The 26,840-nt window shown below is 41.0% G+C and overlaps 1 protein-coding gene and 1 non-coding gene across 3 annotated transcripts in view; one reads left to right on the forward strand and one right to left on the reverse strand.

The window, feature by feature from the left end:
- MYOM1 (myomesin 1) overlaps positions 1-26,840 on the forward strand; it is a 184,067-nt gene that overhangs the window by 137,089 nt on the left and 20,138 nt on the right. For both annotated transcript variants that reach the window (XM_003817889.3, XM_034943650.2), the window contains exons 25-31: positions 11,486-11,642; positions 13,672-13,778; positions 13,895-13,939; positions 19,774-19,910; positions 23,285-23,429; positions 24,491-24,550; positions 24,846-24,913. In XM_003817889.3, coding sequence (XP_003817937.3) covers positions 11,486-11,642; positions 13,672-13,778; positions 13,895-13,939; positions 19,774-19,910; positions 23,285-23,429; positions 24,491-24,550; positions 24,846-24,913 — 719 coding nt within the window. The remainder of the gene's footprint in view (positions 1-11,485; positions 11,643-13,671; positions 13,779-13,894; positions 13,940-19,773; positions 19,911-23,284; positions 23,430-24,490; positions 24,551-24,845; positions 24,914-26,840) is intronic.
- On the reverse strand, positions 20,452-20,513 carry LOC112437793 (U7 small nuclear RNA). Its single transcript, XR_003026307.1, has one exon. It is a non-coding gene; the product is annotated as a U7 small nuclear RNA (small nuclear RNA).

The raw sequence follows: 26,840 nt of genomic DNA on the forward strand, positions 1-26,840 counted from the left end.
ACTGTTATACGCAAGCGAGTTAGAGAAAACACCACACTTTGAGACGAATTAAGAGTCCTTTATTTAAGCCAGCAGCCAAGAGAGGGCTTGATGCTCCAGAATTTTCTCAGCCCCGAGGAAGGGGCTTGATTTACTTTTATACCTTGGTTAAGGAAGGGGAGGGGAGCTTAAATGCAATAATTCTACAGAAGTAAAAACATGCAAGAATCAAAAAACAAATGGTTACAGAGAAATAAACAATTTAAAAGACAAATGGTTACAAAAGCCCCGTTGCTTTTTTTGTAACCATTTGTCTTTTAAATTGTTTATTTCTCTGTAACCATTTGTTTTTTGATTCTTGCATGTTTTTACTTCTGTAGAATTATTGCATTTAAGCTCTAAATCTTTCATAAGAGTTAGATATGGATGCTATGCAGGACACAGACTCAAGGCTTTATGTTGTTATCTTTTTGAGCAAAATCCTGGGAACTTCATACATTGTTTGTTCCAGTACCTTATCAGTTAATTGGGCTTCTTTGAAATGCTGAGGATCTGCTTACACAGGTTAACTCCTTGAGGAAGGGGGTTGGGTAAGGAGCCCTTAATGTCTCATAAATCAAGGGGCCAGATAGAGTTCGTCCGGCTTTCCCAGCTAAGGGAGAGTCTATTCATATGGGAAACAAGGCTAGGTAATTAAAAAGACAAAAAGGGAAAATTTTAAAAAAGGGTTAGTGAAAAAACAAGGTTAGGCATTACAGTACAAGCACTTTTGCTTTAATCTGTCCCTATTTTCAGGCTGAGATAAACAAAGAACAGATACAGAATGTAATATTTATTTTTCTGATGAGAAAAGAATGTAAATATAGAAAACTACTTTCACTGCATGTTACTTGAAAAGAATATAAAATGAACCCTTTGAGAAAATATCTTTCCCTTTCATCCTATTTCTTCATAACCTGTTTTCAGCTAGTCTTAGAACTACTCTCTGGACATGGGTCTGACAAAATTGGCCTTCTTAGACAAAAGCGTGGTAGGTGTCTGTAAGAAGTACCACACTGCGTATAAATAACCTTTGCAAAACTTCATGAGAAAACAGAAAAATGCTAGGAACGTATACACCAGGTAAAAGGTAACACACAAAGACACCAGAACACATATTCCTATAGAAATCAAACCCTTCAGCTGACAATTACGTGGATAGTAAAGGTGCCAAATGGACATCTCCAAGGACCCAAGGGCAGAGTTTGCTCTCAGAACAACATAGATTGCTACACAAGTGAACTCTTAATCTAGTCAGTGCTACATCAAAAGCACCCTGGAAGCCATGGGTTCCAAATATGATTGTTAAAAGAGCTTAAATCAATGTCTTATTTTCTCATCTGTAGCCTCAGAAAGGCAGGTGATGGGCATGACATTAACAGAGCCATCACTAGGGAAATTTTGCCACCAGAAGAGGATCTGCTGGTGACCCCCTGGGTGAGAGTTTTGTTTCACTGACTTGGATTAAGGAATCAAAAGTCATTTGCATGCCATTCCATTCCCAGACTCGAACTGCAGACAGCTGCGACACTGATACGCTAAGCAGCCCCCTGTTAACCCATGGACAAACCACTGGCTCGCAGCCTGGAGAAGAACCCTGGATACACAAAGTGCAAATGCTTTCCTGTGAAAGAGCACCAAAACCCCGTGACATCTGAGCCTGTTTTATATGCAGTAGAAACACACTCGTTATTGCCACATGTATTTCTTGAGCTCCTACTGTGTGTCAGGTGCCGTTTGGGCCCCAGGAATAATATGACATCATCACTGCACACTGGGCTTGCAATCTAATGGAAAAGACAGTATTTACAGCATAGGATGACGAGAGCTAGGAGAGCTGTTCATAAAAGGTTTCTTATAGCCGAATAGGCTATAAACTAGGTAGCAAGGTTTTATAAGTCTCTATGAAAGCTTTATATGTAGCCTAAAATTTTGTATTCATTCTATTAGATATCAACATATTACTTTTACCCATTTTATTTATTTTATGTTAGAATACATGTCAGAGGAGCATGTTATCAACTTCAAGATTTGGGGTATGAAACTTGGATTGCTATTTCAGAAGAACAACTTTTGGGGGGATGCATTATTAAAATTTCAGTTAGAAAACAAAGCTTATCTCATAATAGCAAACCACAAATACATCTAACAAGATACTTCAAGTGTAATTTGAATTCCACTTTAAAAGTTAACTTAATCTTCCGGGGTTGATAGGATCACTGGTCTCCCTTTGAAGTCAAAGAATACGTTGCAAGTGGATGTATTCTTGTCTAATTGTGCTGGGAGTAGGAATCCAGATAATGGACTGAGTGTGTCATGCTTTACCAAGAAATCCATTAGCTAAAGAAGCCTATAAAAGAATGGAGTAAAACATACTTAATGTGGATGAGTTGGCACATAAAAAAGGCTGGTCTCTCCTTGATATTGGATATTTTTAAAACAGTAGCTGTGGCTGATTGCATCAGGCCTAGGGTGGAGGTGAAGGCCAGGTGAGCCAGATCAGATGGAAGACAAGAGAGAGACCTGCCAAAGCCTGGCGGGTGATCTGGAGGGGACCATAGCTGGCAGTACAGACCACAGGTATTCTTACCAGAGAAACCGAGCAGTGGGCAGGAGAATCAGTTGATGGGCTGGGTCCCAAGCAAAAACTGGATTATAGAAGTTAGCTTGGTCACAAGGAGCAAGGCAGGTTAGGAGAAAGCATTACCAGAAGGAATGATGAGTTGAGATTGAGTTGATAACCTACTAAGCAAGAGCTCATTACAATCCCAGTGTCTAAACACTGGTTGGTTCCAGAGTCTGGCAGGAATGAGAAGGCAAATGTGTGCTCAGTGGCCAAGTGATGGAGTCATGAAGTGGATTCTAAAACAGGAAGCCAGACTAACTTTAAAAGATGAGCTCAGCTGGCTCATTTGGAGAACTGCACCTGGCCACGTATAGTGGCTCATGCCTGTAATCCCAACACTTTGGGAGGCCGAGGCGGGTGGATCACAAGGTCAGGAGTTCAAGACCAGCCTGGCCAAGATGGTGAAACCCCATCTCTACTAAAAATACAAAAAAATTAGCGGGGTGTGGTGGTGTGCACCTGTAATCCTAGCTGCTCGGGAGGCTGAGGCAGGAAAATCGCGTGAACCCAGGAGGCAGAGGTTGCAGTGAGCTGAGATTGTGCCATTGCACTCCATCCCAGGCAACAGTGAGAGACTCCATCTCAAAAAAAGAAAGAAAGAAAATTTAAAAAAGAAAACTGCACTTGTATTTGCTTGCTAACTGATCTCTTTCATCTGCTAGAACCGTAGTTTTCAATCTTGCCTGTACATTAGAATCATACGAGGACTGTTTTGAAAATACTGCTATCTGGACTCAACTCCAGACCAATTAAATCAGGATCTTTAGGGCTGATGGGATGATGACAGAAGATCAGATATTCTAAAAAAAAAAGAAAAAAAGAAAAAAAAAAGAATCTCTTAGGCTGGGTACCTGAACATAGGCTTATTGCTGTTTGTTCGTTTACTTAGCAATTTGGGTAATTCCAGTGTGAAAACAGGCTTGTGAACTGTACATTAGACCATAGCTCCTCAAAATAGGAACTGTGTCTTTTCTGTACATGTGCTGAGAGTCTAACATAGTACCAGGTATATAATAGCTAATTTATTAAATGAAAAAATAATGAATGACTAGCATGTTTGCCAGTGAGTGTGACGCTGTCTTGAAGCCTCAGTGTGTGCACTTCACCCCAGTCGTCTTGTACTGCCTGCCCTGGTTATGATGGGTGAGCTGGGAAAGAAATGTCTGGTGGAGGCTCCAAGGTGGGCATGAGGCTGAATGGTCAGCCGCCAGTCCTCATCTGAAACCCAGGGCAGCTCAGTACTACACGTGACCCATTACATTAACTCACTTTCCTCTGCTTCTATTCTGTCCCATGCTTCAGTTTTTTAAACATCACCACACACACACGCACACCCCCACGCACACCCACAGCATGGAGAACAAATAATTAAAGCTTATAAAAGTGATATATTCATGCTCATGTAAAACACTTTATATGAGAAAGAAATATCAGATTACAAAATGTATAGGAACGTGAACAGTTTACTGTGATTTTATTTAAGCTTTTAAATTTTATCCTTTATTATCATTTTTTTGGGGAAGAGAAAGAAAAGTGGGATGAAATGAGTTAATTTCCAAATAGTTCATTTTAGTCCTGAGCCACACTTGAACCCATTAGGATACCAGGAGTTCTGGGCAAGCCTTGGAGGGATCATTGGAATGCTGTCTTGGCCCTGTAATCCCAACACTTTGGGAGTCCAGATAGGAGGATCACTTGAGCCCAGGAGTTGGAGACCACCCTGAGCAACATAGTGGGACCTGTCTCTATTAGAAAAGAATAGGAAAGAAAAAATAATAATAATAGTAATGTAAAATGAGATCTGTTAAAATCAGTTATCTCTGTGTCTGTATTAAGGATTCGCATAGGTTGAGGAGTTGACTAGTGACAACTCTTCTTAAATCCTTTTTAGGCAACAACAACAACTCTCTCATGTTCTATACATAAACCTCCTGAGATCTTAATTAAGTTCTTCACATTCATGAACAGGTTAAGAGGTTGTTTCTGAGAAAATCTAAGTTATGCCAAATTTTGGTCCACTTTTCCAGCCCAACTTTGTGGGAAAGTGGGATGGCCTCTCATCTGGATAAGAATACCCACAAAGACCACTTTACTTTGATAGCAGAACATCAAACTTGCTTCCTGCCCATTAATTATCAGAACCACATCCCTCAATCAACTTGAGAGAATATGCCTCTTTAGGCATTTCTCAGAGTTCAACCATTAATTAATTGATAGGAGCTCAGCTCTGGAAAACCTCAGCTAAGTTGTGGGATATTCTAAAGAGAAAATTTGGCTAGGTACGGTGATTCACGCCTGTAATCCCAGCACTTTGGGAGGCCAAGGCGGGCAGATTACCTGAGGTTAGGGGTTCGAGACCAGCCTGGCCAACATGATGAAACCCCATCTCTACTAAAAATACAAAAAAAATTAGCTGGGCATGTGGCGGGCATCTGTAATCCCAGCTTCTCAGGAGGATAAGGCAGGAGAATCACTTGAACCTGGGAGGCAGAGGTCACAGTGAGCCAAGATCACGTCACTGCCTCCAGCCTGGGCAACAGAGCAAGACTCCATCTCAAAAAAAAGGAAAAAGAAAAAGGAAAATTTGAGGAGGACGTTATAGGTAGACTTTTCTCTCAGGCTTTTTCTGTGATATTGTACCAAGTTAATCTCCACAAGGCACTATCTGGTGGGTTAGCCTGGGGCATGTTAGAAATTCTGAAATGCTGTCGTTGGCCGGACACGGTGCCTCACGCCTATTATCCCAGCACTTTGGGAGGCCAAGGCAGGCGGATCACAAGGTCAGGAGTTCGAGATCAGCCTGGCCAACATGGTGAAACCCTGTTTCTACTGAAAATACAAAAATTAGCTGGGTGTGGTGGTCCGCACCTGTAATCCCAGCTACTTGGGAGACTGAGGCAGAATTGCTTGGACCCAGGAGGTGGAGGTTGCAGTGAGCTGAGATCACGCCACTGCACTCCAGCCTGGGTGACAGAGCAAGACTCCATCTCGAAAAAAAAAAAAATGCTGTCATTGCTTTATAGGCTAATACATGGGCTTTGGTTTTGCTAGGGCATCTATAAAAAGAATCATCCATTTGAGTATCATGTACCTTTTGTTAAATTGCAATAGAATTTTTTGTCTACTATGTACAGGACCCTTATTTAAATAATTATTTAATTCCTCATCAAATTTATCAAGGAGGAGATCCAGCTTCAAATTCTGAGTATAAAATTTAGTAGGAAACCCACTGCCACTAGAATATTTTCTTTGTTAGTGTAATCACCCGTTAGGTTCTCCCTTCCCACTGCATAGACAAAATCAATCCACTGCGACTGCAGCATTGCAGTTGAGAGTTTAATTGACCTGAGGCCAGCTGAAGCGAGAGACCTAGAGTTATCAGTCAAATCAGTCTCCCTGAAGGCTCAGAGGTTCTTTGAGTAAGGGCATTTTTTTAAGAGTGACTTAGAAGACCAAGATGCCTATAATGGGGAAAGTAAATTGAGTCACAAGTCAGGAGTCTGGGTGGGGTCAGTCTTAAAAACATCTAAAAGAAAACAATCTTAGGTTCTACAATACTGATGTTATCTATAGGAGCAACTGGGAAGCTCACAGATCTTGTGACCTCTGGCCACATAACATCTAAGCAGTAAGGGATAATAGAAACTACACCTGTCTTGTAACCTCCCATTAGTGGTTTCAGCCCCTGAACAGAGAGGACTATTATCATTCTTGCTTTCAAGTTAAACTATAAACTAACCTTCTCCCAAAGTTAGCTTAGCCTGTGCTCAGGAATGACCAAGGGCAGCTTGGAGGTCAGAAACAGGATGAAGTCAACTATGTCATAATTTTGCAAAGGTGGTTTCATTGGTAATTTTGTTTCCTCTCACCTCTTTATCAAAATATTGGTGTTATACTTTAGCTTTAACAAGACAGGTTCCAATAAAATAAATGTCATAATCTTAAACTGGCATTTATCTTTTAAAGATGGTTTTTTTAAATCTCAATCCAGTCCCTGGCATGTGTAAATAGGTAAGGGAAATATAAGCCATTTGTGGAATTTAACCCTATTCTCAATAAACTAAACAACCAGTGCAACTTTTTGAAAAATGAATATCCAATCAAATAATCCTCTTAGCCAGTTTTGATTTTTAAACCTGGCCGGGTGCGGTGGCTCACGCCTGTAATCCCAGCACTTTGGGAGGCCGAGGTGGGCGGATCATGAGATCAGGAGATTGAGACCATCTTGGCTAACATGGTGAAACCCCCTCTCTACTAAAAATACAAAAAATTAGCCCAGCGTGGTGGCACACGCCTGTAGTCCCACCTACTCGGGAGGCTGAGGCAGGAGAATCACTTGAACCCAGGAGACAGAGGTTGCAGTGAGCCGAGATCGTGCCACTGCACTCCAGCCTGGGCAACAGAGTGAGACTTCATCTCAAAAAAAAAAGAAAGAAATTTTTAAACCTTAAGTGCCAAATATAGTTTTAATAGTTTTTATTTGTTTCCTTTATTGTTCATTTATTTAATAAATCCACCAGTAGCACCTGCAATTATATGTGCATGAATTGAAGAAATGTTCATGCCTCTCTTTTCTACCCACTACAGATATTGCTTATGATATACTGATTTGACATAATTAATCAAGAAAAGCTTCACAGATAAGGGAAACTCTTAGATACTGATTGATATTACAGCTAATCCTTACCTCTTTGGCTCTCTCCTAGCAATTACTTAAGTTTGTTTGTTTTTGTTTTGCGACAGGATCTGATTTTGTCACCCAGGCTGGAGTGCAGTGGCATGATCATTGCTCACCACAGCCTCCATCTCCCAGGCTCAAGTGATCCTCCTACCTCAGCTTCCCTAGTAGCTGGTGCTACAGGTGTCAGCCACCACATCCCACTAATTAAATTTTTTTTTTGTAGATACAGAGTCTCATTTTGTTGCCCAGGCTGGTCTCAAACTCCTGGGCTCAAGCAATCCTGCTACCTTGGCCTCCCAAAGTGCTGGGATTACAGGTGTGAGCCAGTGAGCCCAGCCAATTACCTAATTTTAAATTACAATTTTTAATGTAAGACTTTGAAAAAATTTCCACATTCTTTTCTAAAAGTATACATGATCCCATTTCTTATGTTACAACTCAACTATAAGGTAATGATGTAAGACTCATAGGTTGAAGTTGAAACACAGATGTGGCTTGGAACCTAAAAATAACATCTTTTATTTAAAAAGGCAAATAAGCAACATCTTTTGTTTCATTTCATATTTTCACAAAAGATCTCGAAATGCTTTACAAAGTTTATTTTTCAGAATACAGTTATCCCTCTTTATCCTGGGGGATCAGTTCCAGGACCCCCTGTGGATACCAAAATCCAGGAACACTCAAGACCCTTCATAAAATGGCATAGCATATGCACATAGTCTACAGACATCCTCCTGTATACTTTAAACCATCTCTAGCTTACTTACAATACCTAATGTGATGTAAACGCTATGTAAAGAGTTGGGATACTGTATTGTTTTTTAATTTGCATTGTTTTTATTGATGTGTTGTTACTTTTATTGTTTTTCCCCCAAGTATTTTCAATCCACAGTTGGTTGAATCCACGGTTGCAGAACCCATAGATATGAAGGACCAATGTACTTCAGTGATTCAGCTCTATATTCTTTGCTCAGTAACTGAGGCAATTGAGACAAAAACTAAACGGGATTTTCTTTCTTTTTTTTGAGACAGAGTCTTGCTCTGTTGCCCAGGCTGGACTGCAGTGGTGTGATCTCAGCTCACTGCAACCTCCGTCTCTCAGGTCCAAGCGATTCTTGTGCCTCAGCCTCTCAAGTAGCTGGGATTACAGACATGCGCCACCACGCCTGGCTAATTTTTATATTTTTAATAGAGACAGGGTTTCACCTTGTTGGCCAGGCTGGTTTTGAACTCCTGGCCTCAAGTGATCCCCCTGCCACGGCCTCCTAAAGTGCTGTGATTACAGGCATGAGCCACCATGCCTGGCCAGGATTTTCTTATTCTCCAAGTTTCATGGGTTTGGGACCAAATTTGGCCATTCAAAAACCTGAACAAATTATTGTTTTAGATGATCATTTGTTCCATTTGCCTGAGGGTTTACCGCTAAAGCATTAATACTTTAAAATTTAATTTAAGACTTTCTGATGAAAATCGTTTTAAAATAAAGTATGCAATTCAATAAGAGCTTTTCATCCTTCTTGGATGCAGTATACTGAATCTTATTTACCTTTTTCTGTGACTCAGAGCCGTAAGTATCACCTTTATTTAATACACAGTGTTGTGATACAGCAATGTTGTTATGGGGTGGAGAAGCTATCTGCCCCTATAGCAAATAATGTTTTTGTGCCTGCTTTTTAGTTTTTCTCCCTCCTTTCTTGCTGTCATTTTCTTTATTCTCAATGCTCCTGCTCATAGTAGCTTCTTACCTCCCTGTCTTTTTTTAATCTACTGAGAGAAACCAACCAAGTAGACTTGTTAGAATTGTCTCAAGCAAAGTATAAAAAGACTCCAAGTCTGGGCGCAGTGGCTCATTAATCCCAGCACTTTGGGCGGCCAAGGCGGGTGGATCACTTGAGCTCAGGAGTTTGAGACCAGCCTGGCCAACATGGCAAAAGCCTGTCCCTACAAAAAATGCAAAAAAATTGGCCGGATGTGGTGCCATGCACCTGTGATCCCAGCTACTTGGGAGGCAGAGGTGGGAGGATGACCTGGGAGGCCAAGGCCACAGCGAGGTAAGATCACACCACTGTACTCCAGCCTGGGTGACAGAGTGAGACCCTGTCTCAAAAAAAAAAAAAGATTCCAATTCCCTGGTGAGTGTGCAACATACTAGTGTGTAGACTTTGTCACATCAGAACTGGTATTAGAGGCTTATTTTCCTTATTTCTTGGTTTTGGGCAGTGTTCCAAATGGGTGAGGTGTTACACTACAGAAGTTATCTACAGCATTGAGAGAATGGCGAGGCTGATTAAATTGTTCATATTCTTTCTGTTTTGTGGCTACTTTGTTTTCAGAAAAGTCAAATCTTTCACAATCGATTCTTAACCTAACCAATATTTTTGTTGTACACTTGTCATACCTCTAATGTAATAAACAACAAGCATATGGATGATTCACTTCCTTTTCAAAAGGGATTACAGATAGAACAATGAATGATTAATATAAGCAATCTGTCATGCTTCCAAAATAGAGATTATGCAAAAAGCAAGATTACCTCACTTCTTTTCTCTCCGTAACAATACAGATATACAAAAATTTCTGTTTACATTCTTTCTGTGACTCAGTCATACAAACTGTATATTATAATACAGTCTAAACCTCAATACTCTTCAGTGTTAGCCTTTTCTTAAGTTTTAATAAGAGCATTTGTTCAACATTTATTATACGAAAATAGAGTGTGAAGATTAGTCACGTGTTATCAGGAATAGAAATAAAATGTGGGCTGCAACTTATAATGGAATACATATAGCCCTTTAAAAGTAACATATGGTGTACAATTAAGGAATACTTAAGCCTTTAATTGATTGTTATTTCACTTTATGTAACCAAATATGAAAGTAGCCCTTCATTTAAGAAAAAGGAATTTTAAAAAATTTTCTAGAACCAGTCTTCTCTAAGCTTTGCATGTGCTAACAATCACTTTTTGGAAGTTTATAGTTGAAGCATACACTGCCATCTGTACGGACACAAGTTAGATCAACTATCAGGCTCAGGAACCAAGATCATCCTGCCAGGCACCATTTGGGCACTGGTTTCCTCTTGGCCTTCCCTTGGGAAAACGTTTGCAATTTTTTTTCCACTAACAAGTTTTATTGGACGGTAGGCCAGGATGTTGGCCTCTTATAATACAATCCAGACAGAAAACATTCAATTCTTTTGGAAGGTTTTTTTATGCTTTTTAAAAAAATACAGCTGTGCTTTTCTGGGATTAAATGTAATATATTTTATATATATTTTTCCTAATGTACTGAAACAAACCAAGTTTAGACTGGCAATTGAATGAGTATAAATCTGAGTAGAGCATTTTACTCCTTTCAACTGGATTTAGGCATAGATGTGAATGTTTCATATGCTGTACAAATTCTCCTTGAATTCTCTATTAGGTGCAGGTGCAATTTATTATAACTCTCAAAAATAGAATAACTCAAAACACTAACTGAATTTTTTTTAATCCAAAAACCAATATTCCTGAAAGAGCTGAATCTCTTGAAACTCATTTCCATTTAAATTTCCATGCAGTTCAATGATAGTCATTTCTCAGTTGCTATCACTCTAATCTAGAGGGGCATCTTTACATTGATTTATGGTTATGTGATCCACAGAGCAGGCATCCATATATTTCTCCACTCTTAAATGACTTAAAGACTTTGAATATGTGAATATAGGCGATTCTTAGTCTCTCTACTTTCTCCCATTCAATTTCCTTTTGGGTTCTTCATCTCTACCCTTTCCTGATGACTGATTGCATGTCGATATTATTGAAACAAAAGTCATGAATTAGGGTCTGATAAAAATCAATTGACTTTCCCTTTTCCCAAAGCTGCCTTGTTTCCTTATTGCAATCAATCCGCTCCCATAACTGTACTGCAGTCACATCACAAACAATACTGTCCATGGTGTTGACTCTACCTAAGAAATGTGGTGCAACCATCTAATTTCATGTTACGGCATAAAAGTTGAATTGTGGAGTAGGACTGTCCACCTGCATGAGTAGTGAAGCTTTTCCCTGACCTAGGCTCAGGGCCCTACTTTAGGGTTAAAGGAAAGAATCTCAAGGTAACAAATTCTTACTTGGTTGCTTTCCTCCACGAAGTATCAGTGCCTTCTTTTTGATCTTGTAGGAACCAAAGAGGTTGTTGTAAATGTGGATGATGATGGAGTCATTTCATTGAACTTCGAATGTGATAAGATGACTCCAAAGTCCGAGTTCTCCTGGACCAAAGATTATGTATCCACTGAGGACTCTCCACGATTAGAAGTCGAAAGCAAGGGCAACAAGTAAGGACTATGTCAATCACAATCATGGGTTTCCTTTTCACTGTAGGAGAATGAGGTGAGCTCTGATTTCCACTTAAATTGCTTGGAATAAGAGGATGAACTCACTTATATTTTATATCTGGTATTGTAGAAAATAATAACCAATTTAAACCTTAAAAATAATCATCCTAGGCCGAGCGGGGTGGCTCACACCTCTAATCCCAGCACTTTGGGAGGCCGAGGCAGGTGGATCACGAGGTCAGGAGATCGAAACCATCCTGGCTAACATGGTGAAACCCCGTCTCTGCTAAAAATACAAAAAAAAATTAGCCGGGCGTGGTGGTGGGTGCCTGTAGTCCCAGCTACTCGGGAGGCTGAGGCAGGAGAATGGCGTGAACCCGGGAGGCGGAGCTTGCAGCAAGCCGAGATCGCGCCACCGCACTCCAGCCTGGGCGACAGAGCCAGACTCTGTCTCAAAAAAAAAAAAAAAAAAAATCCTAGACTGGCTCACACCTGAAATCCTAGCAACTCAGGAGGCTGAGGCAGAAAGATCACTTGAGCCTAGGGGTTCAAGACCAGCCTGGGCAACATAGTGAGTCCCTGACTCTAATAAAATAAATACTAACAACTCTTATGAAATACTTTTTACATTATTCCATTTAAAGTGCTTTCTTATTTATTATCTCATTTATGCTATTAGAAACATTCAATTAACATAAAGATCAGCTTTAATAATGATTCTCATTATCTATGAAATTTTGAAATCTTAAAGTAACGATAAGGATACTTATGGGGGCTAGGAAGAACTTGCTGGTTCAAGTTATGGTAAATTAAATGGATTGAGGATAATCTTTTCTGCTTTTTTGATCATCACTCATGCGTGACACAGTAGTACATGGGAAGAAAGCTCTATGTGGAAGTATAAGATGAACAAGCTCTAGGCCCATCTCTACCAGGAGCTGGCTATATAACCTTGGGCAGCTATTTAACTTCCATAAACCTCGGATTTATTTTTCTATAAAATGAGTGTGGGGAGAATGGAGGAATTGTATGATCTATCATTTCCTTTCAATGCCAAGATTTTGAGTGTTCTTTTTACTTTGCTTTATAATAAAAGCTTACCAAGCTTTATATTTTCATAGTGTCAACCACATTGGATTGATATGATAAAGCAAAGTATTTGATAAAGCACAGTATTTCTAAGTACTTTTTTCTATTACAATGAAGCCCAGTGTATCTCAGAAATCAAAGAAAAAACTAGCAATTTTGTTGCAGAATGACAAGGAAATACCAAATATAATTAAAGGATGTTTTTCTGCCACTATGCTGTAAATTTCTTGACATAAAACACGTTTGCCCCAAGAAAAGATAATTGAACGATAAATTTTTCTCCCAGTTTATACGCTTAACATTTCAATGTTTGGTTGATCTTAGACACTGCCTAGCAATATAGCTTACCAAAGTTAGAAAACACAGTGAACTTGGCCACTGAGCCATTCATTTACTTATTACACATATTATGTGCCAGACAAGGTACAGGGTGCTGGGGATGACACAGTAAACAAAGCAGTTCCTGTCTCTGAAGGCACAGGGATTACACAGTGAGGAGAATACAGATGCTTTGAGCTCAAGATGCTTATAATAAGTTCAGAAAAGGGAAGAGCAGGAGATGGCATAGGAGAGGCACCCAGAGTTACCAACAGCAGGTTCTGCCCTTGGCGGGGGAAGTGTCTGGCTCCCAGCAGGGACTGATCAGCTGGATATTTTTCTGCAGGATATGCACTGATAAGCAACATAGCTTGGGCATGTGGGATTTGTGCCAGTTCCACTCTCCCGTCACCATCACCCCCTGGAAGGAGGTAAGGAAAGTCCTCCCAGAGTAAATGACATTGAATCTGACACACCAAGAACACATAGGCTGTAGCTCAGCAAGATGAGAGGAGGTGTCCAGATGAAAGGAGTAGTATACACAAATGCCCAGATTCAGGGGAAACACAGGCCCACAGATCCCACACAGCCTCATTTCTAAGAAAAATATTTTGTTCCGAAGGACGAAAATGACCTTCAAAGACCTTGGGATGGATGACTTGGGTATTTACTCTTGCGATGTTACAGACACTGATGGAATAGCATCAAGCTACTTAATAGATGAGGAAGGTAAGTTTAAAATCAGTGCATTCACACATCGAATGTTGCTTTGATTTCTCAATTATTCTTAAGTGACTTTTATTTTAGTAGTTTAAGGTTTAACTGCTTTCTTTTTCCCCCTACAGAATTGAAACGTTTACTTGCTCTCAGCCATGAACACAAGTTCCCAAGTAAGTATCCACAATACATTCACAGATTTTAGCAGTCTTACTAGGCAGCAACTTTTGGAATAGATCAGATGACAGCTCTGATGGGATTAAGAGAGAGACTCTTGAGAACATATAATGGAACACACATCAGTAGCTACAGATGTGCTTTCTAGAAGTGATGCCTTTTCCTTTGCCATTGTTCTCCAGAGATACCAAGGATACTAACATAGAAAATATATCGCATGCTCCATTACGTGGCGAAGTGTCAGGCTACACAGGTGTAACATCTGAGTAATTAAGTTCTTCACTTTTTGCCCGCATATGTTGGAATCACATATATATTTTCTGGATATATTCACTTATATGTCTTTATGCAAACTAATCTTTTCCTAAGTAAGATTGGCACTTAAAAGCAGAATCATACCTCTAAATAAAGACAATATAAAGACAGTGCCTACCATTTTCAACTCCTGGAAAATTGGGCAAACATGCCTTCGTCAGAAAAAGAATCCCTCTGAACGATGTACAACCCTTCAATAAAGCACCTTCTACATAAAAGATTAAATTCCACACTTGACACTAAGAGAAGAGAAGGAAGTCAGAAATGACCCTTGGAAGGTTCCACTGGCCAGATAGGGGGATCTCTTGCCATTAGTACCCACTGGCCAAGGTAGTGAAGCATCCAGAAAGTTACACCCTGGAGTTTGAGAAAACAAGTAGAAAGTGATAGTATACAGCCATTCTTTTTAAATCAGAAATTTTAATACTTAAAATATAAATCCTCCACTAATAAAGGAGTTTCAGGAATCCAGAAAACTATATTCCTATTCCAGACTATGGACAAACAGCCTTTGTATATTGATATATGTGCATTTTTCTAGGAAGAGTATCCTTCACTTTTAGTAAATTCCCCAATGGAGACTGTAATTTAAAAACACACACCACTGCTCTAGAATGAATTGCGGACCTTCTCTTACATCTGCAAGGAGTGACTTGTTTGATAGTGAGGCTGAGTGCTGGTGATATTGGCCTCAGCTGTAATGTTCTCAAAACCAACTTTGGCTGGGCACAGCGGTTCACACCTGTACTCCCAGCAGTTTGGGAGGCTGGAGCAGGAGGACCATTTGAGGCCAGGAGTTCAAGGCTGCAGTGAGCCATGATCACGCTACTGCACTCCACCCTGGGCAACAGAGCAAGTCCGTATCTCTAAAAACAAAAACTAACCCAACTTTGTTCAGCAAAGTAGCAGAGTGGAGTGTCCATGAGACACGACTGTAGGGCGCAGACTTCTAAATTCTAGGGAAGAACCCTCTATGCCACCATGTGGCATTAGGCAAGCCATTTCTCATCTGTATGCTTATTCACCATAAAACTGGAAAAGTAATATCATGAGTGAGGTTTTAAAGGTTAATTTTGAAAAAGTTTATGGAAAGTACTGAAGTGTATTGCAAAGTGTTTGGCCTGGACTCTCTTTGTTCTGGACTTTTGACTCAAGCTGTGCGCCTGGGCAGCTCACTTTTATTTCTCTGTGCCTTGGTTTCTTTTCCAGGAATGGGTATCACAGTGGTTTATAGCACCTCCCATATAGAAATGCGGGGTGCGGTGGCTCACACCTGTAATCCCGGCACCTTGGCCAAGGTGGGTGGATCACGAGGTCAGGAGTTCAAGACCAGCCTGACCAACATAGTGAAACCCCATCTCTACTAAAAATACAAAAAATTAGCTGAGTGTGGTGGTGGGCGCCTGTAATCCCAGCTACTCAGGAGGCTGAGGCAGGATAATTGCTTGAACCCGGGAGGCGGAGGTTGCAGTGAGCCGAGATCGTGCCACTGCATTCCAGCCTGGGTGACAGAGCAAGACTCCATCTCAAAAAATAAAAATAAATAAAAATAAAATAAAATAAATGCTGTAAGAGATAATAAATATGGTATTGATGAATCCATGAACTATTTGGGAAAAATATAAACATTAATTGAAACAGACCAGTGATCCCTGAACCTGCTGCCCAAAGCAGGAGTCTCCAAGCTACATAAGATGGTTGTACTTTCTACTCTCGAACATTGACAGAAATGGGGAGAAACAGCAGCACCTACTAATCTAGTCAGATAATAAACATTGATTAAGTGTCTAGACAACAACTAGTCCAAACAACATTTACATTCAGCTTAAAGGGTGGAGATGAGAGAAGATGGGGTGTCACTTTTGAGCTCAAGATGCCCAGGCCTCCCTGGAGTTTAGTGTTCATATGGCCTTGGAGAGAGAATTAGTCCAGGCAGTAGGCATTGCCTGATGTCATTGTCATTTATGCTGAGATATTTTATCTTGCATAAACCCAAGAACTCTGATTATTGGTGCTACGAGAGAGGGTAGCAGCAAACTCAGTTATCCTTTTATTAGAAACCCAGTGTCGCATTTTGGTAGAGAGAACCTGAGAATGTGATTAAAACTCTGCCATGCGGCTGGGCAAGGTGGCTCATGCCTGTAATCCCAGCACTTAGGAAAGCCAAGGCGGGAGGAACACTTGAGCCCAGGAGTTCAAGTCCAGCCTGGTCAACATGGTGAAACCCTATCTCTACAAAACTACAAAAATTAGCCAGGTGTGGCCGCAGCTCCTCGAGAGACTGAGGCGGGAGGATCACTTGAGCCCAGCAGTTGGAGGCTGCAGTGAGCCGTGATCATGCCACTGCACTTCAGCCTGGGTGACAGAGTGAGAATCTGTCACAAAAAATAAATATAAAAATCACAAAATAACAAACTCTGACATGCAAGTATCAGAGCCCCCAACCCAAGGGTGCTTTGGTTAACCCAAGGAAGCAACATTTTTCAATACTAAAGCTCCAGCTCTTTTCTTTCCCCTACCACTATCAGACCAATGAGGTCACAAGGTGAATATTTTCAGAGGTCTGGTGGTAGGATCAAAGTAGCACATGCAATTTCTTGATTCATACCCACTTCCTGTTGGTAAATGCTGGCATGTTGATGAAGTCGTTTTCTTGAGATTTTGTAAAGTTTTAAACTGTCTTATTTCTTAGAGAATGTAATAAAGAGTATAGTATTCCTTTATCCTTTGGCACAGTAAATTCTCCTATTTTAAGCTGTTTTCAAAATTATTTTGAAAACCACTAAACATGTGCCTTAAACCTACAAATAACATATTTCGCTGAGGCACATTAACTGCCAGAGAAAAGAGCCTAAGGAAATTTGGAGCTGAGTAAATGGAAAAAAATAGAAATGTACAAAGCTAAAAATAGAAATCGACTTAGTCTATCTTGCCAGTATTGATACTAAATTGCAGTGTGGAAAGATAGCTTATTCGAATATATATCCATACACCAAGAATTCAAGGTATTTTGGGGGGTGGGGGGAGGGTACACTTTGGTATTATCAGCATGCTGCATAATAGCCCTTTATTTGCAGACACGGGTTGTTACCCCTCTTGTATACATGCACTATATGTGGGGAGGCAAGCACAAGCACGTATACATAAATATAGATATGTTGGTGTGTCCTCTTAGGTGTCAACATATTATATTCTAAAATTAGTGGTTGTAAAAATTAACCAGGTGTGGTGGCTCTCGCCTGTAATCCCAGCTACTCTAGAGGCTAAGGCACAAGAATCTCTTGAACCTGGGAGGTGGAGGTTGCAGTGAGCCGAGATCATGCCATTGCCTAGGTGACAGAGTGAGACTCCATCTCAAAAAAAAAAAAATGGTGTTTCTAGGGTGTTGTAGAAGCAACTAGAGGAGGAGAGAGATAACAAAATATTAACAGCCAACATTAATAGAGCATTTATTATATGCCAGGCTCTTTATAGAGTATTTAAGCAGGATATATTATTTGAATTCCACAATGACCTTAAAAGGGTTGGTATTGTGGCGATTTGATTTTAGAGGGGAAGAACATGAGGCCCAGAGAGGTTAAGTAACTAGATCATTTGCAAACAGCTGGTTAAACCCAGGTGGTCTGCCTCTGGAGCCTGCTCCCCTGACTGTGACGTGGGCTATCTCTATATAGGCACAGCCACATTTGCTCCGTGCCCACTGTGGACATTCAAGGCGGCCAGCATTCCCCAGACGATGTTCTCAGGACTCAGGGAGGACAGTGAACATTAAGGGAGCTGGAGGCTTCCAGGAGGGCCTGTTCCTCCTTCTCCCTCATCACTCTGGGCCTCTTAGGTAACCTCCTCACTCACATAGTAAGTTTCCTAGAATGAGGTCTCCAGATATTTTTAGAAGAAATTGTGCTTTCTACTCTCCTCAAGACTTAGTTGTAGCAAGCATGAGCATCCTGTAAGGGAGAAGCTTAGCCTCTGCCCTTGCTGCCCTGGTGCACTCAGACATCCTGCTCACACTGGAAAACCACTATGTGGACAACGAGGACCAAGAGGAATACAGAAGAGAGGGAGTGACCCTGCTCTCAGCTCCACCACCCAGACGTGTACCACTGTCTCCTGGGATGCAGTTGAGATTTTGTAAAGAGATCAGTAAAGTGAGGGGAGGAAGATAACCAACCTTCTTGAACACAGACCACTATTCACAGTACCTTAATGTGTTCTCTTACTATATTTACATTTGTTTGTTTGTTTATTCATTTGAGACAGAGTCTCACTTTGTTGCCCAGGCTGGAGTGCAGTGGCACGATCTCGGCTCACTGCAACCTCCGCCTCCCAGGTTCAAGCAGTTCTCCTGCCTCTGCCTCTTGAGTAGCTGGGATATAGGCGCCCACCACCACGCCTGGCTAATTTTTGTAATTTTAGTAGAGATGGGGTTTCACCATGTTGGCCAGGCTGGTCTCGAACTTCTGACCTCAAGGGATTTTCCCCCCTCGGCCTCCCCAAGTATTAGGATTACAGGCGTGAGCCACCATGCCCGGCCTTATATTTACTCTTCATAGCACATCCATGTTAGCAGGTGAGGGACACAAGGTCTAAAGGAGGAGAGTAACTGGTCCAGATCTTGGTAGGACTCCAAAGCCCACCTTCTCTCCACCTTGAAACCCCCTCAATAGATGACATCTGAGCCCCCTCTCAGTCCTGCATTGGAATGAATGTATCACACTGAACTTGGTAGTGAATATGGAATAATGCAAAGAAAATCATCCCTTGAAACTTGAAAAGGGTAGTTTTAAAATAAATACAAAGAAATATTAACTTACATTTGACATAAGTTTAGGAAGCTTCTAATTTAAAATACAGCACATGCCAACCAGATGAGGTGGCTCACACCTGTAATCCCAACACCTTGGGAGGCCAAGGAGGATCACTTGAGGTTAGGAGTTCAAGACCACCTGGGCAACATAGTGAGTCTCTTTCTAATAAAAGAAAAATAAAAAACTAGCCGAATGTGGTGGTGCGTGACTGTTGTGTGAGCTACTCAGGAGGCGGAGGTAAGAGGATCGCCTGAACCCAGGAGGCAGAGGTTGCAGTGAGCCGAGATCACGCCACTGCACTCCAGCCTGGGCAACAGAGCGAGAACCTGTTGCAAAGAAAAAGAAAAAGAAAAAGAAAAAACACCAACCAAAAGCCACAGTAGAAAGTTACAGATATTAGCTACAAGTGCCCCTATGCCCCTAGAGGTAAGTTCATCTTCCTCATTTTTACAGTTGAGACAACTATGATTCAAAGAGAATGAACAACTTGCTCTAAGTGACAGTCCCAGCATCAGAGCTGAGTCCCTCTGTCTTTAATCTAAGCCTTTCCCTGCAACTCTCACTGCCTCTGGGCTTTGCAAGAAGCAGGTGCTACATTGTCATTTCCATTGTGTGGTTTTTTTTTTTTTTTTTTCACTTGTTGGAAAATGAGTACCAATATAATTGGTTACCAATATCATTACTGTGTTTATTTTTACTTTTCATAGCTGTCCCAGTTAAATCAGAGTTGGCAGTTGAAATTTTGGAGAAAGGCCAAGTCCGGTTTTGGATGCAGGCTGAGAAACTGTCTGGCAATGCCAAAGTCAACTACATATTTAACGAGAAGGAAATTTTTGAAGGCCCGGTAGGTTTTACACTGTTTAGACTTTTTAATGTATCATTGTAGAATACACTGAGGAAGCCTTATGTGGATGTGGATATGTTGTTATAAAAACCGCTGGGTGGTGGAGTGGGAGAGTTTAAATCCTTCTCACAAGTGAAAACTGTGAAATGAAAATACAGATTGACTATATCATATTATGCAAACTGGGACACTTTGAGAATGAAAGGACAACAGTCATAAACAGTCATAAACCAAAACGGTCTCAGGCAAACCAAGATGTATGATCACCCATGAAAATAGAGAGGCTCTCCTGGGAGGCAGAGGAGCCCATACCCTACCCTGAATTCACATCATACTCACACTGGACACCCCAGCATGGACTTGATTCATTATATGAAGAATAGGCCTCTTGTCCCAATGGCTCTGAAAAATGCAATAAAAATACCTTTCATTGCTTTTCTGGTTAAAAACACAATACATCCGTATTGTAAAAAGCATTAAAGACTCAGAAAGGACTAATCACACATTCTTATGGCTTTTCTGAATTTGGTGGTGGTGGTGGGGAGTCTTTCCAGCAAAAACTGGAAAGCCTGCTAGACAAATTCTAAAAGAGCTGTAACACTTCTTATGGCTTTTTGATGTACATATTGGTATATACCTTTTTAGACTTTTTTCTATGCTTCTCTGTGTGTACGTCTGTTTGAGTCATATTTACATAGGTAATTTTATATATATATAAAATACTCTTTCCTTCCCTTTTAACATAAACATAGTTTTTGTAGATAGAGTTACAACATCTAAGTTTTATTTGTCCTCCCCACAGATGTCAGTCAAGTCAAGATCAGGCCAGTGCCCAGTAGTACTGAAGAACTGGGGGTTCAGGGGCACTGACCTGTGCTATCATGGGTGTAAATGGGAAACTGAAAGGGCAGAGGAGGTGTGGTTTGTGGCCATTAGTAGCAACCCTTTCCCTTTTCACTGAGATGTATTTTTAAAACATTTGAGGACTTGTTAGTGAGAGGGAAACGAGTACCATGAATATTAGGAGAGTATGCAGTATAGTCCTTTCCAGTGCATAGAGTGACTTGCTGTGGGGCCGGAACAAGTCACTCCTGACTCCTGTGTCCACTGCGACCCGTCTCCTCTCCACTTTCAAAATGTTCCCTCGAGTGCTGTGATCACCACCTGGTCAGGGGAGAGGAAGGAAAAGTGTTGTTGGCCTCACTCATCACCCCACAGCCATTGAGTGAACATTCATGCATATGTGCATATAGATGTACTCCCCTTCACATGTTCAAGTGTGCATACATGTTGCCTTGAGGGTATGCAGCTGCTCTCTTAAGTTTCTTAGAAAGAGAGTCTGAAGTAGTTTCTCGTTCAAGTGATTTATTGTTGGGGAGCAGGATAGGATGGGGGGATGCTAAGCAAAAACGTGGTCTCAGTTGGAGACTGACTTCCTGCAGGGGAGGCTCGGGAGCATGAATTGCATCACGGAGTTCATCCCAGACCTGAGCCTTCATTCTGTGACATTTTATATATAGCAAAAGTTAACCAATTCAAATCCATCATGGAATTTGTGCTTGCATGCCTAGCAACTAAAACTTATCTTTACATTCTGGGAAAAAAAAAAAGTTGTCTAAACAATATGATAAAATAAGTATAGTCTAATAGGGCTATTTCCATTCATTAAGAGCAAATAGGGCCAGTCATGGTGGCTCACACGTGTAATCCCAGCACTTTGGGAGGCCAAGGCAGGGGAATTACTTGAGGCTCAGAGTTTGAAACCAGCTTGGGCAACATAGTGAAACCTCATCTCTACAAAAAATTTTTAAAAATTGGTGAGGCATAGTGGTGTGTGCCTGTAGTCCTAGCCTCAAGATCCTGAGGCCTGAGGCTTCAGTCCAGGAGTTCGAGGCTGCAGTGAGCTATGATTGCACCACTGCACTCCAGCCTGGGCACCAGAGCGAGACCCTATCTCTAAAAAGAGAAAAAAAGAGAGAGTAAACACATTTAGAAGCATTTTTTTCATGTATTAGTTCAGCAGATATTTATTAATTGACTACTATATACCATGTATGTGCAAGATGCCAAGGAGATAGCGATGAATGAGCAAGATACCTGCCTCTGCTGCCTATAGTTTTACATTATTCTACTCATTAAAAATAATGTAGGCCGGGAGCAGTGGCTTATGCCTGTAATCCCAGCACTTTGGGAGGCCGAGGTGGGCAGATCACTTGAGGTCAGGACTTCAAGACCAGCCTGGCCATCATGGTAAAACTCCGTCTCTACTAAAAATACAAAAATCAGCTGGGTATGGTGGCACACGCCTGTAGTCCCAGCTACTCAGGAGGCTGAGGCAGCAGAATCACTTGAACCTGGGAGGCCGAGGTTGCAATGAGCCAAGATTGCACCACTGCACTCCAGCCTGGGTGACAGAACAAGAATCCGTCTCTAAATAAATAAATAAATAATGTAATCTGGAAGGTAATGTGAGAGTCTAAAGACAACTTTTTGACATTTTGTGACTTGGGGTAACAAAACTTTATTTAGATTTAAGAAACTAAATTTCAGACTTTTTAGTAATCTATTCTGGTCTAGGTCATAAACTCCACATAATATTTCCCTTTACCTGGGTATAAGAATATAAAGCACTTGTTCAGTTATGAAGAGATTTTATTTAAATTATTATTCTAATTTTTAATGTTTTAATTTTTTTTTTAGACATGGTCTCCTTCTGTTGCTCAGGCTGGAGTGCAGTGGCACAATCATGGCTCACTGTAGCCTTGACCTCCTGGGTTCAAGAGATCCTCCCATCTGAGTAGCTGGGATTAAAGGTGCACACCACCATGCCCAACCAATTTTTCAATGTTTTTTTTTTTTTTAGACAGAGTTTTGCTCTTGTTGCCCAGGCTGGAGTGCAATGGTGCGATCTCGGCTCACTGCAACCTCTGCCACCTAGGTTCAAGCAATTCTCCTGTCTCAGCCTCCCAGGTAGCTGGGATTACAGGCGCATCCCACCACACCAGGCTAATTTTTGTGTTTTTAGTAGAGACGGGGTTTCATCATATTGGTCAGGCTGGTCTCGAACTCCTGACCTCAGGTGATCTGCCCACCTCAGCCTCCCAAAGTGCTGGGATTACAGGCGTGAGCCACTGTGTCTAGCCTATTTTTCTATTTTTATATAGACAAGGTCTCGCTTTGCTGCTCAGGCTGTTCTCAAACTTCTGGCCTCAAGTAATCCTCCCACCTCGACCTCCCAAAGTACTGGGATTACAGGCATGAACAGGCACTGCATCTAGCCTTTGGGGTTTATTTTTATTTCATCAAGCTTGTTGTCATTCCAAGTAAAATATATGCCTCAGTGATTTCTCTGTCATTTTCTTTTCACACTGAAGAAATATAAAATGCATATTGACCGAAACACTGGCATCATTGAAATGTTCATGGAAAAGCTACAGGATGAGGATGAGGGAACGTACACTTTCCAGCTTCAAGATGGAAAAGCAACTAACCATTCTACTGTTGTTCTCGTTGGAGATGGTAAGAATTCCGTGGAACATTAACCAGCAGGCTTTGCTACTCCCTTCAATCTAAATACCCCATGGCACAAAAGTTGTTATTTGAAAGGTAGTAGGAATTTTTTCTTAATTGACTTCTAATGTTCAAAATACAATTTTCAGCTGGGTGCGGTGGCTCATGCCTATAATCCCAGCACTTTGAGAGGCCGAGGCGGGTGGATCACCTAAGGTCAAGAGTTTAAGACCAGCCTGGCCAACATGGTGAAACCCCGCCTCTATTAAAAATACAAAAATTAGCCAGGCATGGTGGTGTGCACCTGTAGTCCCAGCTACTTGGGAGGCTGAGGCATGAGAATCATTTGAACCCGGGAAGCAGAGATTGCAGTGAGCCAAGATCGCACCACTGCACTCCAGCCTGGGGGACAGAGTGAGACCCTGTCTCAAAAAAAAAAAAAAAAAAAATACAGTTTTCAGTTAATACTTTACATGGTATTGTATTTCATGGAAATGAAAATGAATTTAAAGGAACACCAAATTTATCCCTAGCTCACAGGCAAGACTGCATTTAAATACTTTCATATATAAACAAATGTTTATTGCTAAAATTCTCCAGTGAGGGAGATTGCAATACAACAAAGACTGTATGTGTCTCAGAAACAAACCATGAGACTGTTTTGCCATGTGTACTTACTGTAAATTACTAAAATTGAGAAGAAAAATATGCAAAAGTAGTGCCTGCCAAATCTACTAATCATACATTGTAACTGGATTGTAGTAAATCAGCTGCTCACTTACTACCACCCAGATTTAAAATGTGGCAGTTACGAAGGCAATGGAAAGGCTGGCCAGATCTCTGTATTTGCAACATCCAATATTATTTCACTGTTTCCTAGCTTTATGACCTTGTACAATTTATTTAACCTTCCTAAGCCTATTTCTTCATCTATAAAGATAAAAAATGAGCAGGGTTGTCACAATGTATGAGTGTTACAATAATGAATATAAATCACTTAGTGCAGTGGCTGACATGTGCATTTGTACCACCCAACTCAATTTCACACTTCCTTGTTTTTCAATTTGTAGTTTTCAAAAAGCTCCAGAAAGAAGCTGAATTCCAGCGGCAAGAATGGATCAGGAAACAAGGTAAAAATAGGCAGTGGATAAAGAGAAAATTTTTAATTTTTTTGTACAAAAGATTCCAAGGTTATTTCCATAACAAATTAAAATGAATATTATTGATTATGTTAATAATGCCTAGTAAATTAAAATAATTAAAAATATTTACTGTTAAATATGTAGACATTAAAATATTTAAAAGCTAAATCTAGAATTTTAAAAATCTGACTTCAGATGTAAATCACCTTAGGACTTAAGTATGAGCTTTGATTTTGCATTTGTGATTAATAGAGTAATTGCTAATGTCATTAAAATTTTATAGGTCCTCACTTTGTTGAGTATTTGAGCTGGGAAGTGACTGGTGAATGTAATGTACTATTGAAATGCAAGGTAAGAGGTAGATAAATTTTTAATATTTGATTCAAGGGAAATAAAATAGAATGTAGAGAAGAGGAAGCTCAATTTTTCATCTCTTCCATCTGAGCCAAAATGATAAGTGGGACACATATTTACTGTTCAATGTTACTGTAACCATTTGTTGATAAGAAAGATTTAAAATAAAATGACATAAAATATGAGAAGGCAAGGTGATCATTCCTAGTCACTACTCATGATCTAGTTAGTAACACCCTAGACTTTTATCTAATTAGTAATCTCCAAAGACTCTCACGTTGTTTTTGTTTTAAGCCAAATCTGTATTCTAAGTCATAGACCTATTCCAGAATCACTCCAGCTGCAACGTTTCGTGAACCTTGCTATGTAAATTGTGAGGCTGGTGCAACAATACCCCTGGGTATTCCCCAGCTGTGCCACTGACTCCAAGGGAGACATGTGGAAAAGAGTTGGCAGCTCACAACCAATTGTCTTATTAGGACTTTGGAAAGATTCAGGAAAAAAAAATTCTATACAGCATTCTAAACAAGTTTGTACTTTAGCATGTGGTGTGTAGCTGAGTCATCAGAAATGTTTTGGGTAAGGAACCGGTGGGTGAGGTTGGAGCGTGAAGGTCCTGCTGGCTGACAAGGACAGGTGGAAGCATAGGTGTGGCATTTGGTCTGGATTTCACAATTGTCATGATAAAAGCCAGAACCCAAGTGCCCCAGTGTCTACTAGATGTGATAAACTCAAAGAAACAGCAGTCTATCAGAAATACATATAAGGAAAATCAGTTCTAGGTTTTAGCCTCACAGGAAATGGCAACGCTGCTTGAAAAACTCTTTCTCTGGCAGCAGCTGAAGCCCTCACCTTCTCTCTCATCCCAGCTGCTCTGTCGTGCTGTCCCCCACTCACTTCTTCATTTGCATGGCCCCTCCCTATAAGCTATCCTTTTTCAAAAGCCCACACATCCCTTGCCTTCTGCGCTTGCTGTTTCCCTCTGCAGAGGAGCTCTGGTGTCCTGTGATGGCCTTCCTCAGGACAATCAGCCCCATACCCAGATTCCGAGCAACCAAGGGCAGCCTGGAAATGGATTGTGAATATTCACACAGTTCGTGCTTATGCTGTCGTTCCAATGCCTGGAATGACGTTCTTTCAGCTTCTCTGACAAAATCCTTTCCCAGGCCCAGCTCAGTCATCTCTAGAAGGCCTCCCGCTTCCTCTGTCTTCGCATAGCTCTTTGTTCCATTACTGTGGCAATTCCTGTAAATTTAGCCACTCACATGTCGCATTACAGTTCATGGAGTATGCGCAGCGAATCATTCAGACTCATTGGAGTATCGTGGGTCTTGCTTGGCGCTAGTCTACTCAAAAAATAAATAAATAAATAAATAAATAAATAAATAAATAAAAAGTAGGAGGGGCAGGGAGCGGTGGCTCACGCCTGTAATCCCAGCACTTTGGGAGACCAAAGCAGGCAGATCACTTGAGGTCAGGACTTCAAGACCAGCCTGGCCAACATGGTGAAACCCCGTCTCTACTAAAAATACAAAAATTAGCTGGGCATGGTGGCAGGCACCTGTGGTCCCAGCTAGTTGGCAGGCTGAGGCAGGAGAATCACTTGAACCCGGGAGGCTGAGGTTGCAGTGAGCCGAGATCATGCCAGGCTGGAGCCTGGGTGATAGAGTGAGACTCTGTCTCAAAAAAAAAAAAAAAAAAAAAAAAAGAACGTAGGAGGAACCCTAGCTTGCACACTGGGACCTTCCTCTCCCTCAGGAGTCCACATGTGGAGCTATGACCTTTGCCATCCCGGACAACAGAAAGCTCAGATGCAAGGAGACAAGATCCACTTTGGGCAGGTGCAGGAAGGCACCACGGCTTTAAAAAAAAAAAAGCCCAAAAAAACTTCATGCCCCGAGGAACTAGTATCTTTTCTGACAAC

Source organism: Pan paniscus, chromosome 17 (genome assembly GCF_029289425.2).
Source record: "Pan paniscus chromosome 17, NHGRI_mPanPan1-v2.0_pri, whole genome shotgun sequence".
In the NCBI taxonomy this organism is placed as follows: Eukaryota; Metazoa; Chordata; class Mammalia; order Primates; family Hominidae; genus Pan; species Pan paniscus.